A 17,891-nucleotide genomic window follows, 5' to 3' on the forward strand; every position below is an offset into this window, starting at 1 on the left:
TTATGTGTTTATGTATTCATTTATTTTTGATCAGCTTTTTAAAAACTACTTAAATGAATCGATGTGCCTGTTTTTTTGTTGCTGTTAATAACTTGAGTGCTTAAAAGAACCTTGGCTTTTCATGTAAATTCATATGGGGATGGGTGTATCCTGTCTAGGACCTCACCCACTTTGCAGCTGACCCCTGCCCACGGGCACTCGTGTGCGCTGTGGACACACAGACACCAAGACACACACAAAACAAAACAAAACAAAACATTGAGACTGAAAAGATGCACTTCGATAAGTACCTGCTTATTTTGTTAACTTTCTTAAATGATAACTAGATAAAAATGGCCCAAAACATATATGATTTTATGTGACAAGTTGGTAATTAAAACTAGTCTGCTATTCCACACCCTTAAGCAATCTGATTTGTAATCAAGTAATGTTCAGCTCTATGAACAAAAAGTCCATCCGTGGTCACTCGGAGAGGGGAATTGATTTTTTTTTTTTTTTTTTTGGTCTTTTTGTTTTGCTCTGCTTGCCCTAAATTTCCTTTGAAGAACATGTGACCTGTCCTCACTTCGGGAATCTGAACGTGACAGGCACACCTTGTCAAATGGATTGAAGAGGAATTCACATGAACAAAATAAGCCTTACTAAACCGTAGCTTCAGTTCTGTTTTAAGGCACCATGTAATAGCCGAGGTACGATGATCCCTGATGTACATTCTTCAATGGCACTGGTCCATCCAGCCACCTATCCAAATCCTACTGAATTGGGGATAAGCAACAGTGTGGTGTGCCAGGTACACTGCCTTCAGGTTCTGTTTAAAATTTAAATCCACATACTTTAGAAACCAGGAAATATTTTTGAAGGAAATCACGATATGCAGGTTGCTACATTCCTTGCATTCTATAAATTTTCTTCTATAATAGCAGCATATTGAACTACTATTAGGAAAAAGACCTGGAATAAAAGAAAGTCATCCAAATGGAATGGTTTCCTGTATGTCCAGCTCAGCATAAGTAGCATGTACACTTAAAAAAACAAAACAAAACAAAACAAAAAAAAAGTCAAGTCATTTTTTTTTCAGCTTCAGTATCTAACTATAACAGCCCCACTCAACAGCAGAATGCATCTGTGCAGTGGTCCCAAATACAGAATCAGTAGTCTTTAAACAGAGGAATTGGTATGCAAATAACGGTTAAAATTCAATGTTTAACGGAAGTTTGCATTAATATGGTTTAATAATTATGTACACAAATTATGTACATATTAGCATAATCTCTTGCAGTTCTGTCATTTACTCTGAACTGATAAATGCACAGCTCAATTTTTCTCCAGAGAAAAATAGATGACCTTCCCAACCCTCTAGCACTGTAATAAAAATGCTCTGTATTCTCTCTCTGTACCAAAGTGTTATCAAAATCCTGTCTCGTGGTTCTGTCCAATGAAAAGCACCTTTCAAAAGCAAATGTGATGCATCTGCTGCCAAATGGGCATGCCTCCAGTGTAAATCAAAGAAATTCATTTCTTTTGATATTTCACAGAAGTGCATCTAATTAAAAACTTACACATGAAATCATACACCAAGACTTACAATCAACAATAAAATATTTTAAGCTACAAAAAAATGTAAATTACTTTTTAATTATAAAACAAAAACATTGGCATTAAGTGTGGTAAAAATCCTTCTTGACACCTGAAACTAAAGGAAAAAAAAAACTTATTATTTAGAGGCAAATGATTTTTTTTTACGTTAAAAAAAAGAGAGAGAGAGAGAGAGAGAGAGACCTGGCAAAATACATACACCCATTCCATTTCACAACTCCAAAAAGGTAATGTTCAGCACAGATAGAATTTGACAACAGTCGACCTTCAGGCTTATTCAATTTTCAACTTAAGCCCAATCTATCAACAGGGGTAATGTTAGCTGGAAAAATACGCTTTAATGTTCCTTAGACCGCGGTATAGGTGTTTCCGGTGGCGCTGCACTGCCTGATAGTCTGAGTACTCGTGACGATGTGCTCGCTGTGGATGGGATTCAGGAGGCTGGGCTGCACGCCGCTCTCCAGCACCGGCGGCATGCAGCCCACCGGAAACGCCTGGTTCAGCTCGGTCTTCTCTCTTTTGGCTTGCGGTTCCGAAGAGTCATCCAGTTCTTCATCCATTTCGCTTTCCACTTCGCTGCCTTCGTCTGCACAAACGACACCAAGACCGTATTACCGGAAGACACCCCGGATGACAGCGAGCAACCCGTCAGCTTGGCCCGGGCACAGAGCTTGCGAGTCTTGGCCCCGTGCATTTCATTGGTATCAACGCGCTACTCGCGCGCCCAAAATCCTTTCCAACGTGGCAACAGTAACTGAGTCGTGGCTAGTCTGTGAGTGATACTTTTAAGAGTTCTCTTAAGAAGACCTTTGGGACTCCCTTAAGTTTTTGGATTGAGTAGTTGGCATCATTTGAGTCATCCTAAAGTAGTCACTTGGGTAGGCTATGCTGCTTTTGGGGATGAGCCGAAACATGCTAAGGGAGGGAGGGAAATTCTCAGTCTCCTTTGAAATCTACACTAGGTATAAATTTCACCTGTGCCCATGTTTATATAGGTGAGGCTTATGATGATTCACAAAATAACAACACGCTTAAGGAAGGGCTAGTGTATAGAGTTTTCGGTGCCCCTGAATGTTGTAGATGACAATATTAAATAGGCTCTTAAAAATATACTGACTGAGGCAGCACTATCAGATTAAAAATGCACGATGGATTTCCGTTCCTGGCAACGCTGACATTCACTGTTAATAGCCGATATTCACTTCTGGAAATTAAATGTATTAAGTAGTCGTTGTCACCTCCACATTTTAACACATTTTATGTTAACCAAGACATCATTATAATGGACTCCCACTTCATTTTTTTCCAGCACGTACTGTTAAAATTCAAAAGTACAGTAGAGAGAGAAAATGCTCATATACAACTTTACCACTATGCAAGGTTCTTCTCAAAAGAGTGTAGAGAACACCTCCCCATCAGCGATAATTTTTAAATAGTGGGGACTAGATTTCTGCCTTAAAAATCTAAAGAGTTTTTACTTCACCTTCCACATGTTTTACTGTTAAAAAAAAAGATCATTGTTTTAAATTTCCATTTGAATCGAAAATTGTTTAACTGCATCGAATACTTCATCTATAACTAAAATATACCTATAATTCACTGTGAAACTTTTGACTTTATGAACATGCAGTGAATGTTTAACAACTATCTCTTCAGTCCGATTAGGTTGGACTCTTTCTAAGGGCTGTTGAATGGAGTTGTACCATTTGGAGCACACACCTCCAGAAGTCCCTGCTAACAAATGAGCCCCTTGACTTTTCTTCCCTCATTATCATTATCTTACTATTGGGGCAAAGCTGTTTCCAGAGAAGAGTGATGAGGAGGAACGGGGCCTCCACACACAGTTGCACACGTTGTGCGGCATGTGGTTGTCAGCAACGGTACCTCCTGAGAAGTGGGATGTGTGACTGAAAAGGTTGACATGAGGTTTCTTGACTAGAAAGGACGTGCCGCATTACTGAGAGGTAAACACAGAAGTGCTCTTAGCTGAGGCTCACCTACTTTATCCTGTTACCTTTTTGCCTCTGGAGAATGGACTTTATAGTAACAGGGTTTGTCAGAAGAAGCACATCCAGAAGGAATGTGGGCTGATTCAGGGAAAGGGGTGCGTTGGGTAGACATTTGCTTCATGAAGACGGTATAACTGAAACACGTTTGTATGACACATTTTGGGTCTGTTTTTGTATTTGCTTATATATAAACAAACAAACAAAGGAAAATCTGGAAAAATCCTCACACTAAATTCTTAATGATGGTTCTCTCCTAGGGTTGTGACTACAAAATTCACTTGTCATAGTTTCTAAATCTCTGTATTATTTGAAATTTTTATATAGAGCTAAAATGACTTTTATTATCAGGAAAAAAAAATGAAAATTCTCCTTCTGTGGAAAAAGCCCACCAGAACTCTTGAAGATTTCACATTCAAGCCTCAGGCCCTGAGTAGGCCAGTTTGGCCGTATGTCAAGAAGCACCAGGTCTGGGGGTGAATGGGACCAGGGAGGCCACCCCAACGTGCGGACAAATCACACTGCTTCATGGTTCCCTCTCCGCCAACATTTCTGTGCCTGAGAAATAGTGTGAAAATAATGAAAGAAGTAGCACTGAAAGAAAAAAAAATCATTTCAAGCAGGTAGTGAGTGAAGAGAGTGGAGAGAGTCCTTTCATCCACGTGTCGTGAGTAGAAATGGCAATGGGATAATGGGCTGAACAAACCTAAGCATTCCAAGGCCACTTCTCTCTGGGTCCACTTGTGGGTGATGGGGTTCCTATGGATAGGCTACAAAGCAATCCACAAAAAAGCAAGCCCTCTCTCCACTTCTAAGGGCAAATTAATGCAATTCCATAGATATTTTATGCCCTCCTAAAGACTCAAAGACACTTTGTAGAAAAATCCTCAAGGTTATAGAAATTTGGTACACAGAAACTAAAATGAGGTGCTATTGAAGTTGACTCAAGACTTGGTTTTGGTCCAGCAGTTTACAGAGAAGCCTGGCGGCCATTCCATGGCCAAGGAGAATGTGCCTGTGCACTTTGGCACACGGGATGAAATCCTCAAGTGTGACCCCTCAGGCTTTGGTCAGTGCATTGGCAAGGTTGCCTTATGTTGGCCATGGCTTTCAATGCTCACTTTCCTTGCTCTGAAATTACAAACTAGTATCATCACTAATTCACCTTCCTGACTGTTACTGGGTTAATTGCAGAGACTATATATTTGCAGCAGGAATGTCTTTGGGCTGTTATTTTCTACCCGCCCTGCTTGGCTATGATGCCTATTACTAAAACGGGAATTCATGAATGCCCCACTGGTCACAGAGGCTGACAGGAGCTTAACCTGGGAGTGAGACTGATTCCTTAGGACTTCCGCCAGCACGTTGACGTTTTCCACCACCAAGGAGGCATGGAGGCTGGCCACAAGTACCCCAGGGCAGGAGGCTCCAGAGAACCACACTGCCCTTCACATACAGACTCCCCAAGCCCTTCCTCTGGCCTATTTCCCCACTAGCTCTGCTCTGTCCTGGAAGGGCTTACTGTGCAGTTTTCCTCCATCTGGGCATTCTGTCCTTGACTCCAGAACTCAGTTCCTTAAAACCTCAGGATATCTTTACTTTTTTGTTTCTGTTTTTGGTGGTTTTTCTTTTCTTTTCTTTTCTTTTTTTTTTTTTTGGTTTTTTGTTGTTGTCATTTTTTTTTTTTTTTAAGAAAGGCCTATATTTTCTGCAGTGTTTGCTTATTAAACATTTTACTTTTTTTTTTAATTGAGCTGGTATGTTTATTAGGATGGTTTTTCTTTGCATGTGCTCTATCCCAACCTCATTTCCCCAGAGCCCTGTTCCTTTTCCTGTGTGGTTTTGTAGATCCTAAGTTCCTTCAGGAATACACATCTGAATGGCATCTTAGCCGAGTGGTAATGCTGGCTTTAAAATCTGAGAAGTCTGCGGCTGATCCTGTTCATCCGTCCCACCGCTGATCTTGCTTTTTACGGTAAACTTCTTTACTATCTCTGAGCTACTTTTCCAGTGAAAAGTATGAATTGGTGGGAAGGGGAAGGCTGAGAAATCTTTCCTCCTGCCGAGTGGGCCTTCAATAAAATTTTATCACTTTTCTCCAGGACTCTGGCGACGGTCAGAAATAATTTCTTGTTACCTGTAATGAACTGCAAGCAAAAGTCGTGCAGAGTTTGCAATTGCATTTAAATTCAATTCTTGCATTTAATATCCCTCACATAAAGAAGGCACAGAAATGGAGAAATAAACAATGAGGATTCCAAGACACGTAACTGTCTTATTCCTGTAGGGTTATGTGGCCATTTCTGCAGAATAACAATACTGTAGGCACACACCACATTTTCCCCTACGGGAATTTCTCAAAGAAGTTCTTAAAAATGTACATTATTTTCACTTCTTACCTTTATCCAGATTTCCAGGAGAAACAGCATTTAAATCACCAAACTGTAAAACAACAGTCATTTGGGCAACAGTTACTACCAGGTAGAATAAAATAATATTCGATCAGTCTGTGGTAAAAACACAAGGAAGACTTTTTTAAAACTGTAAACCAGTGCCCATTTTGATCTCTAACTACCTGGGTCACCTAATTTTCCAATCAAACTTGTCGAATTTGAACAGTTTAAATTGTGTCACAATTTAGCTGTCTTGGCTTCTTTGCAAAGGATAACAATTTTCTCTGCTTTCTGTGCTCCATTTTACTTTTCATTATTATTTCGACTTAGCAGTGAAGAAATGGGGGCCTGGCTGGCCTTGAGAAGTTGGATGTGGTGGGATAAATTTGGAAATTTGGTGAAGCAGGACATGTCAGCTCCACCGCCCATGGGCAGTCTGAAAGTCCCTGCCTGGGGCCGGGTGGCGACTTGACAGAAACTTGGTCCAGCCGCTTGGCTGAACTCTCTCTTTAAAGCTTTCACTAGGAGAATGAAAAACATAGTGGGAACCCCAACGTTCAGAGTATTTATGTTTTAAAAATCTTTGAGACTTCTCGGCTTGTAATTTGATGTTCTTATTTACTAAAATACCAGGGTCCCATTTTATAAAAGAAAGGCATCTGCTTGTTACTAATGCAACAAAAAGCTTAAAACAATATGGAACAATTAATAACCTTCAGCTTAGATTCTGTTTTCTATCTTGGTTCAAAAGCTTAATGATATTTTTACCATGAGGAAATGGATTTTGAGAGTCTCAGAGTGAACAAAGATGGATACTCTTAAAAAAAAAAAAAAGGAATAGCAGAGATAACCAAGTTGATCAGAAAAAGGTAAAGAGAAACCTCAAAGCATCCACTTTTTAAACGAACATTACTTTTTGAAAAGCTGAAGATTCAGAATAAGTCATTATAGAAATTCAGAGTTCTCAAGAGGCTTAGAATTCTAGGGTGAGAGAGAAATTCTACTTACATTCAGAAGTTTGCTTATAAAGAGTTCCATGATAGGAGTATTTTTTTCATCTACAAGGTATGTCTATAAAGTAATAAAACTGATCTTATTTTGCAAACATACACACACTTTTTTTTTTTTAACCTACACATGTATTGTTCTTCCTAGTAGCTACCTTGGGAGCTTAGACATTTATTCCAAGGTCCAAGGTTCTGGAATTCCTCTTTACCAATCAATTTCAAGAGTTAGTTTATGTATCATTCAAGAAAGCCCATTTTGTAATTTTATATCCAATTGTGCCTGCAAATAACACTCCAAATTGTACTGATTGCCCTTGATCCTGAGATGATTTCTGACTACTCATCAAAATCAAATTCACCTCTGCCACAGTTCAGGAGATTCAAAATACTATGTCATTTTACTCTATTATTTCTCAGCAGTTCAGAAGCGGTCAAAAAAGAGGCATGCCACAGTATTTTAAGCTACAGCAGCGTGACTGGAACAAATGTGTAGCCTTCCCCAGGTGACTGCTTTCGAGGGGACAAGGGCCTCCTGGGTCCATAATTCCCAGAACGGTTTTTGGAAAAACTGTCCCATTACTTTATAGTTACATCCCATTGGGCAACAAATATAAAATCATAAATACTGAGCTGTTGTTTTGTAGTTGTTCCTGATCACATGGGTCAGAACCTTGTGTTAATCCAAATAAAAATCACAGTTTAAATTATGTAAAATTTCTTGAATTAAAGAATATAAGCAACAAAAAAATCAATGCGCCCCTTTATTTTTGGTATTATTTAAATATTTTAGAACTATAAACAGAGAATGCCCAAAGCTGAAGGATCCTTTATAAGTTATTTCCAATTGATGTAACACAGTAAGATTTATGTTTCTTTTAAAATGAATACTTAATGACACTTAAGATCCAATTCTAGAAACAAGGTGGCAGTGATGAGTCTTCAACATTCCTCTATACCTAGAGAAAGTGAACATTCCATTTGTTTTTGAAAAATCTCAAGAAGTTGTTTGAGACTAAATTCTTATTGCCATTAGTAATCAATAATGTCACACAAAGGAGCTAAAACCAAACTCTGGACCTACTTGGAAATTTTCTCCAAAAGAAACTGATTCTGGCTGCTATTTAACTGCAAATATGGCAACTTCCTTAATACAAAGGTTTTCCTTTGAACATTGCTGCTTATTCTGAACGAATACATTTGATTATTCGGGTTGCTAAAAATAAAAAAACCCCACAATGATCAACATATCAGTGACTGCTATTATTGTGAGTAAATAAACATTTGCATACTCAATGCTTTGTGCTTGTGGCTATGCACTATGCTGGACACAGTACGGGTTAATCTCAGAGACACTCTCAATGTCTCTAAGTGTCTCTGGGATCGATAACAAAGCTGCATGTGTACAGCAAATAAAGAGTAGATTTAAAATAAAAATCTTGTGAATAAGGGAAGATTCTGATATCCTACATAGCAGAAGTTGAAGGCTTTTATGTGCATTTCACATGTGAGGAAAGAATACACATGTGATTAAGGAAAAACCACTTTACTCCCATAGGTAGGCTAAGATTAGGAGAGTCCGTTCATTCCCTCATTATTCAACCAACATTTATTGGGAGCTTACTATATGCCAACCACTGTGCCAGTCAGTTCCAGTCAATTTGGAAATATTCCGTTTCTGGAGATGAGTAGCAGAAGTTGCTTATATTATGAAGGACAGGTAGTTTAGCAAAAAATGAGGCTAGCTTTGAGAAGGTTTTGGAAGCATGGGCATATGAGAAAGGTAAGTCAACGGCGGGGGTTTTGGAGGGGGGCAGCAAAAGGGAAGGGCATGAACGGTGGCAGAAAAGACGGGGAGCAGGCATAAGGAAGACCGTGTCATGGACTGGGGACAGATGACAAGCGCCAAGATTAGGCCAGCACAGAACACACAGAAGCGAAGGAAGAGATCAACCATCTGGGTGAACAAAATGGAGGCTCGGGATAAAGTACAGAGATAACTGTGAAGTTTCAGCTCCAGCAACTGCGGAAACTGACTAACTTCGCCTGCCCTGCCCCCACCCCCCCACTGCCCCTGGGGCCTGGAGGGACAACTGTTTGTTGAGAGGACATCTTAGAGCTTATAAAGGACTTTCATGGTTCTATGTATGTGAGGCTTTCTTTCAAATATTACTACCTCAAGTATCACTTCCTCAGAATGGCTTTTCCTGACCGCCCTATCTGAGCATCTACTTCCCTGGCAGGCTTACTCACTTCCCTCAAAGCATTTGCCACCACATCCAACACGTAACTTTGTTTCCTCTTCTAACATCTGACTTCCCAAGCCTAAGGCCAGGGCCGTGGGGGGGCAGAGGACTTGTTTGTCCTCCTCATAAATGTATCCCAGAGTCTACTACAGCACCTGACAGATAGTAAAGGCTGACTGCATAGCAGATGAATGAATTTGCTTCCTCATTTCAGCCTCAGAAAAACTTAAGAATTTGGCAAGGTAGAGAGCTGAGATTTAATCTTCAGGCTATTAAAAACAATGAATTGATTTGTCTAACATTTGTAGGAAATGTGGTGGTGGGAGATTTGAGACCAGATATCCTTACCCTCACTTAAGGAATTTAAGGTGGGGGAGGGAAAGGGAGGGGGTGGGGAGGGAGAGAGACAGACAGACAGACAGAAAGGGAGAGACAGAGAGGATATATGTTCCACACATGGAGGAAAGAATATAAATTAAGGGATTCAAAATGTGCTCTGGGGTTAGAAAGCATACGGCCTTTTGATGTAGGTGGGAATCAATATTCTGTAGATAAATCGGGGATGTTCTGAATAGAAACAAAATGGAACACAGAGGAAGCATATCTGCTGTTTCAGGAAGAAACACCTCGTTTCCCAGAAACCATTTCCTCCAGGTCCCAACAAGGGTCTTAATGATGTGCACCCTCCCGGACAAAAGCAGACCAACAAATGTGGCGGGAGGGTGGGAGACCACAACCTCACAAGGAGACCAGTAATGGCTGGGAAGTGCAAGTGGGCAACTGGACAGTACTGCATACACAGCAACAGGCAGGACCCTTGAGAGAGCCCCAGTGTGACGCTGACATGTGGCCAAGCAGCTGAGCAGCAGCTCCTTACGAGCCTGCCAGGTCTCCCACCCACCTTTAAGCACTGGCTCCAGGAAAGGAACAGGGTGCTGCTTGGGAGATGCACACCACAGGTGCCCCCAAGAGACCACTGCACGCTAGATCCAGCAGCAGCGAACTTCTCACAGGGAGTGAGGCAAGGCTTGTACTCCGATCCTTGGGAACTGGGACCATGCAGAGGAAGTCAGGGTGCAGACAGCACACAGGCAGGAATCCGTGGGGGCCCACAATGCAGAGGCTGGGGACAGGAGTCAGGGACAGAAGGAAAGCGTTCAGGGGCTGGGATGAAGACTGCACCCTTGGGGATACTTTCCCGGCTGGACGAGTTTACCCCATCCTGGGGAGAAAACATTAGGGGGTCGTCATAACCACATCATCTTGGGCAGCCAGGTAGACACCCCCTCTAGAACCTGTGTCCTACTAGAAGATCTGTCAGTGCCTCTTAAGATTTACAGGTGAACAGATACAATCACGTATGCACACGTACGTATGAACCCGCATTCTGTGTGCTCACTGAGATATTAGCTGTCCAAGTCTAGAGTCACCATGTTCACTAAGCTACCACACACAAAAATGCCTAGCTGGCATCCCTGGTGGCATCAAAATAGGACTGTGTATGGTCTAGAACAGACGTTGGCAAATTTTTTTTCCAGCCAAGGGTCAGACAGTAACTACGGTAGTCTTTATGGTCCTGTTGCAATTACTCAAATCTGCATTTGTGCTGCACTTTTCATTTACAGACTTCAAATTTTATGTACAGCTTTCTACCAGTCTGAAAGGTTTTTACAGCATGCATTTCAAGTTCTAAGCCTGCTGAAATCCTACATGGATACAAAAAGTTTACCAGGATCGCAGAGCTGAAAGCTGTGAATGACATGTATATGGAAGTCATTCCAGACAAAAATGGACATTGAAATTGAGGAAACCAAAAGCTACTGGGTAGTGGGGCCAGAACAGCCCTAAACCTCAATTCCAAATGGAAGCCTAACTCTAATGTTAAAGTTAGACACTAGGAAATAGGGTATATACTGGTCTTTGGACAATTTCATGAGGATTAACTCGTGCCACCCAGTGGCACCACAAGCAACCCCGAAGCCCTAAGAAAGCCCTCTTGTATCAGCACTACCTGATGGTTCTGTAAGATCTATGGTGTATAGACACTGGCAGCCAGAGCCAGATGCCAAGGTGGTGGCAGGTGCTTAGCTGAAGGCAGAGACCCCGGGCAGCATATGAAAATATGTAAACTTTACCATGGCGTTCCTGCTGACCTGGGGGCTATGGTCATTAGCGGCTGACAGGCCAAACAGTTGGAAGTTTTAACTAGAAAAGACCACTCATGTGGGGGCCTCAACTACTCTTAGGAGTAGTCTTTACATAGATTCAGAATAAAGTGATACTCTGATCTCATACTGCAGACCAGTCCTGCCAGCAATGGTAACTTTTGATATACGCATGTCAGGAAGAAATTATGTATGTGTGTATGTGTGTACATTTTTTCAGTTTCTGTCAATGAATCGTTTGCTCTAGGAAAGAAGATCTTTAAGCTGTCAAAGGCACTAAGAACAGATAACTGTAAAATTTTTCTGAAGTGTGGTATCTATCTCATAGTTGGAATACGATGTCTCTTTGGGACCTACTTTTACTCTTTAACGTGAATAAACTGCACATATATAGGAATGGTATATATAATGCTTTCTCCCCATGTCACAAGACCTTTCCTACTAGTCATTCCTACGAGTTAAAATTCGATACAAGTCTAGCTATGATTGTCTAATTCTGTTTATACTTCTTCCCTAATATTGCCATTTTTTTTCTAATTGACTTATTTCTGCATTCTATTTTGTTGGCTGTGTTTTACAAAGCATTGAATTAGTTTGTCTCTGATTACCACTTGGGCTCCATCCCAAAGAATGCTGTTGGATTCTTTGTAATTCCATGAATCATTGGACTCAACATTCAAAAACTGTCTACAGGCTATTTTTCCCCCTTGCAATATAGTTTTATTAAAGCCTTCACATGCCTTTATGTTATCTGTTTTATGAATTTCAACTTCTAAGCTCATCATATCAAAAACAGGATGGTCTAATTGTACACATTGTTACTTGGATTGTTGGTGCCAAATTAATATTTAAAAATCTAATCTGGAGTAGAAGGCAATCAAATATAATCTCTCTTGAGTAATACACATAGCTTCAGATCTACCAATCAGTTGATCGATCGATCATCTATCTATCCTTGTGGAAAGGAAATGGAACTAACAAAAATCAGGTACCTAGTATGTGCCAGTTTGCCCATCCACTCTACCTACTTCCACTTACTTACCATGCCTAACTGCATACCCACCTAATTTTATCCTCACAACAGCCTTGTGAAGGAATGGTCCTCATGCTTATTTTGCTGATGAGAAAACTAAGACTAAAGCAAGGATATATATAACTTGCACAGGTTGCAAAGGTATTAAATGGAAAATATGCAGCAGGACAAACAACATAGGATCTGGGGCGTATGACCTGCGTTTGAACCACAACTCTACCGCTATCCACTATGGGATTCTAGACATGTTGCTCATCTAATCTTAGATTTCCTTTTTATGAAACAGACAAGGTCTACTGTCTTCAAAACTCAATTTTCAAATACTAGTGATGGAGCCTTAGAATTCCATGCAACTGTAAGGCCATAAGATGGTGACTTCAAATAAAATGCCTCTAGCTAAGTGGGGCTACCAGGTATGCTGACTGAGGATGGAAGGGTTCCTTAGGCCCTGACATGAGGGTCTGACACTGTGAACTCAATCTAGGGCTGAAGTTGAAGTCAGTTATGTGTTGACCAAGGCACTTATGACTCACGCAAATACCATGAGAAGGGCTGTCCTAAACATGGATGGTGTGTGTGTGTGTATGTATGTGTGTGTGTGTGTGTGTGTGTGTGTGTGTGTGTGTGTGTGTTTGGCAGAATGGGGATGTTCACACCATGAGAAATAGATGATGAGCTCAGATGAATATCAGCATGTAAATCCCAGCCTAAGCAGTTGCTTCTCTCTCTGCTCTTCCGAGAAGTCAACGAATGAACAGAGAGCTTTAGGGCTTTCCCTATAGAAGCAGCAATATGGTTCACATGCAGATTTGGAGCCTGCTAACCCGACTCAAATCTTTCAACATTCGATACTTAACTGGCACTTTGTAAAGTCCTGATTTTTACAAATCTTATATAGCTGGGCAGCCTCCTGTGATTTCAGTTCTATGAACTGAAGTTAGTAGAACTTAATCACAAAAGGATTAGTTAGTGGCAACTATTCTGGATGTTTGGGATGGCGGAGAGAAAGGTCTTCAAATTTCAATCATAAGGGATTTCAGAGAATTAGTTAATTTTCTTGAAATGTCTTCCAAATGAGAACCAAATTAATCAAAGCATTTTGCATTTAGCTTTGGTACAGGGTTTCACAACTGAGGATAAACAGTTGCTGATTTTGAAGTGATTTCCAATTTTATAAAATTTGCAAGGAATGCTAATGTTCCATTTGGTAAAATCCTGTGTTCCTTGGTGATTTTTCTTTCTGTAAGTGTATTTTCCCATGTATTTCCAACTAGTTTTATCAAAGCCTGCTAAGATGGCTGAGCTTTCTGCCAGTTTGCTGCAAACCAAAGCAAATTGTGCCCTACAGCTTCTGACGGTCCCGCTCCTTCGGAATGGCCACGTGTGCCGTTGGCCGCCCTCCACACAGACCGCGGATTTCCATCACACGTCTAAGCATTCAGGCTTTTTTGTCCCCCTGTGCCGCCTGGGAACACAGCAAAGCATTTACCTTTATATTGTTTCAAAATCTCTAAGAAGTGCTCATGAGTGAGCAGGCAGGTAATGAAGTAAGAAGCTAAGCCTTAGTTCCTTTTGAAAGAAAAAGTCATTTCAACAACAGGAACATTTAACAGCACCATCAGGCCACACTGAGAAGGGCCTCTGTCCTGAGCCCCACACTATGGAGAGCCCTGCCCTGGTTTCCCTGTGGCTGTGGCCCTCCCTCCAGGATAAGGACATCACTGGGCCAAGTGGATGTGTCTTCTTAGAGCCTCTGTGTCCCTCCCACCCTGCAGGCCATATTTTGATATCTAAAATGTCAGAACTCCCTAAGCCCTCTTCCTGGCCTGTGCAGATTTCTTCTCCAAGTCCGCCTTCAGAAGAAAGAAGGGAGAGCCAACGAGGAGCAGTGGTTTGCCAAGGGTGGACAAAACCTGAACACTGGGTTGAGGGGTTCAGGGCTATTCACAACATGGGACAGGGAGTGATGAATAAGACAAGCGGTCTGGGGCGGGGGGTTGGGCAAGCGGCTCGCTATGTCTATGTCATTATTTTCTGGCATGGGTCTAGGAGGAGCCTGAGAATTTTACGTTTAAACCCAGCCTTCTAAGTTGTGATCAAGACATATTTATCAACCTAGGTGGATGGAATAGATTTTACTCATAGCTTGACTCATCACTTTTGAAATGTTTAGACATGGGGTACCATAAGCCCTGCAAATGTTAGGGTTCAGCCTGGCAGCATATCCTTTATGAAAATAAAACCACGGGCTAAAAAGAAAGAACCTTGGTGCACCTAACTTAAGACAGGCTTCATTTGAGGCCACGTTCATTGTCTAAGCGGAAATCTTGGCATTGGTTTATTATGTGAGAGGCGCACTTCTTGATTTTAATTATACCGTCTCTCTTTTTCAGAACTTAACGGGACCGACAATGGGGGTGGGGGTATAGAAACATGTTCTCTTTAGACCAAGTAGTGTGAATCAGGTTTGAAGCGCTTGTAGTATCAAAACACCTGACCCACATACTCATAGAGAATCTCTCACATTTATGAAAGTGTATTTATTTTATACAGCGATGGTGAAAAGCAGAAAACAGCTCCTGGGAATTGAGGAACCTGTGGTCTCCAACAAGAGCTACTTCTTTATGGAAGGACAAGTAACCACCACGGTCCCCCTGTTTGTGAGCAAAACTACCAGAAATAGAATGGCAAGGCTAGACCTGGCCAGGGCACGGGATGACAGTGTGGTGAAGAGGCCAGCAGAGGGAGCTGTCATGCTTAATCTCTGCCACAGAATCTTCTAGCTGGTTCTGCGGCTGGGGATACCAGGCTCCCTCCTAAGCAAAGAGCCCAGGGGTGGACTTTGCTGAAGAGAACAGTGTGCTGAGATTTCTTTCCCGATGTGTCCAGTGACCATTTTAGTTCTTGAAGTATGTTAAGAATTTTTCAACTATTTTATACTCTTCCCACTTCCAAACTCTTTAGGAAAACTAGTCTCCAGTTGAAAGCACCTATGAAGGCCCAACTTCACAGAGAAGGTCTCTGAAATGTGGACAGACACATCCTGCGGAGAAGGAGCACTTCTGGTCTATGAGTTTTATTTTCCTGATAAAAGAATCCAGTATGTCGATCATGAAATCCAATGAGAGGGCCTACAAATTGGTAGTCTGTCTTTCCATCATTCTTTTGTACTTCCTTTCTGGAATGAGTACTTTTTGAGCACCTATAGGAGGACTGTGTTTAGAGCACAGTTATAAGCGAAAGTCCAGTCCCTGAAGAACAAAAGAGGTTCCAGCCCTGAGTGAGCAGGAAGGAAACCAAGGACAACTTGCTAATGAGCAGGGATCCCAGAGTTGGAAAGGGCTGTGGCCCTGGGCAGCTGAGTCCATAGGTGCTTTTCTCTAACACAACAAGAGAAAGGAACAGAAAGACAAACCAGGGAAGAGGAAGAAAAATGGGAGAGTTTCTACAAAGCCAGTTCTCAGGAACTTGGAGGACGAAGGTATAGAAGAAGGGCCTCCCATGTCTCTCCTCCAGGAGGTCACTTTTAGAATTTATTTTCAAGTTGTCAGAATTGTGCTCATATAGAGGGCAGATCTACAGCTAAAAGCAAACTACAAATTCCAAAATTATGATTTTGACTTAGGTCTGGTCTGTGGGTGGATACGGAGGAGCTAAAGGGTGTAATTTGTTGTTGGTGTTGTTTCCCCGCACATTTAGCTTTCCAATCGCAATTGGCTTAGACTAATATTCCAGTTAGTTTGCATTTTCTAGACATCTAGGAACAAAAAGTGGGGAGGGAAAGGGTGGTAGGACAATCAGGAAGCGTCATGTAACGCTGAGGAAAGAGACCCTGGAACAAAATAATGAAAGCTTACGTCCTAGGCATCTGGTGCGTGTGCGTGTGTGTGATTGTGCGTGTGCGTGTGTTTGGGGGAGTTGAACAGTACAAACGGAAATAAATTAGTCCCTATTTGAATCTGTCTACAAACAATTTATACGGTGAAAAATTAAAACGTGGACTGAACCCATTTGGCAACTTGGAACGACACAGTCCTACTTTCTACTGCTTCCTAATTCTGGCTTTGGGGAAATTTTCAATCTGTTTTTCTCATGGATGAAATGAGGACACTAACACATCTTTTGAAAGGTTTTAGTGAATATTAATTAAGAATGCAAAACACCTAGTATCGTGATTATCACAAGGCAATCCTTCAATGTTAATTAATTTGAAAAATATTAGGAAATATTAATAAGCTTTATTATAACAATAAACAGTATAATTTTCAACAAGTATTCATTATATTTTCTAAGCCACTGTTGTTCCAAGATGGCTTTTTTCTGCAGATGATTTTAACTTGAGATATGATTCATTTGTTGTAAAATATTCTATAACAAATCTATTATTCCACGGGTCCATTCTCAGTGTATTCCCTAGTTGCACTACAGTAGTACTCACTGAAACCTATTTTTCATTAGTTTGATTTTACCTTAAGAATCCAGGTTTATTTACCATGATTATACTTCTACCAAATGGAACTTTTTCACTCAACTTTTATCCTAAAAGCTTGCCTTTTGAATTATTATTGCTCTGGTCCAATTTTTAGGTTTTGAAGATCTTTTTTTTTTCCCCCATTTACTTTGAGGACATCAACTTTGATAAATTCAAGACACTTTTCTTTTGATGGTATATTCTTAAGGGATCTTCCATTTTTTCCCCTAAAAAATGTGACTAAAATATCATATTTTTTATATTGATATTCATATGTGACAACTGAAGCACCTTTTGGTTCCTATTTTTTACTTCAAAAAAATTGGTTATATAGATGGCTTAGATGTAATATTAAATAAGTATAATTAAATTATGGCAGAGAATTTAAATATATTTAATAAGTTAAACACAAAATATGTATTGCAGAAAGTCATTTTATGCAGCAATCAAAATTTATAGACTCAGTGAATATATTAATGGACTATGCATAGTTTAAGGAAATAAACATCCAAAGAGATTCCAAATTGAATTCATAAAATTCAAATAATAGGATAGTTTCCTGCTCAATTTTTCTTGTCAGGGCTGCACAGAAAGCCCTGATTTTTAAAAATTATTACTTAACAGGTGTGCAAACAGATGCAACTTGTTTGTTTTATTCCTACTCTTAAAATTTCCCCACTCCCAGAGAGTCTTTGGGTGTATTTATAATATTAAAGTTCAAAAAATTGCATAATTTTAGCAGCAAATAAATTCTGTTTCCTTTTTATCATCCAGGCAAAAAATATAATCACGAAACTCTGGAATTGCATGTGCTTTAAATAACTTACTAGTCAGCATTACTGTGGCAGCCGACTGACATTTAGAAGAAAACGTGTCGGGGTGCGATGTTGTTTCTGTTTCTTTTGGGGGCGCTGTTACATGGTGGTCTTCATGCCAACAACTGATATTGTAGTGCAACAGGGAATGCAAAAATAGTA

General features: G+C 40.6%; 1 protein-coding gene across 13 annotated transcripts in view; it reads right to left on the reverse strand.

Moving 5' to 3' along the window:
* Positions 1-1,616: 1,616 nt before the first annotated feature.
* RFX3 (regulatory factor X3) overlaps positions 1,617-17,891 on the reverse strand; it is a 274,696-nt gene continuing 258,421 nt past the window's right edge. For 10 of the 13 annotated variants that reach the window (XM_027616065.1, XM_027616071.1, XM_027616068.1 and 7 more), the window contains 2 exons: positions 6,002-6,044; positions 1,944-2,182 (listed from right to left, as the gene is read on the reverse strand). In XM_027616065.1, coding sequence (XP_027471866.1) covers positions 1,944-2,182; positions 6,002-6,044 — 282 coding nt within the window. Of the gene's footprint in view, positions 2,183-6,001; positions 6,045-7,003; positions 7,067-17,891 lie in introns of all 13 variants that reach the window. The other 3 variants (XM_027616062.1, XM_027616061.1, XM_035723664.1) reach the window with 2 other exon arrangements.

Source organism: Zalophus californianus, chromosome 13, assembly GCF_009762305.2.
Source record: "Zalophus californianus isolate mZalCal1 chromosome 13, mZalCal1.pri.v2, whole genome shotgun sequence".
In the NCBI taxonomy this organism is placed as follows: Eukaryota; Metazoa; Chordata; class Mammalia; order Carnivora; family Otariidae; genus Zalophus; species Zalophus californianus.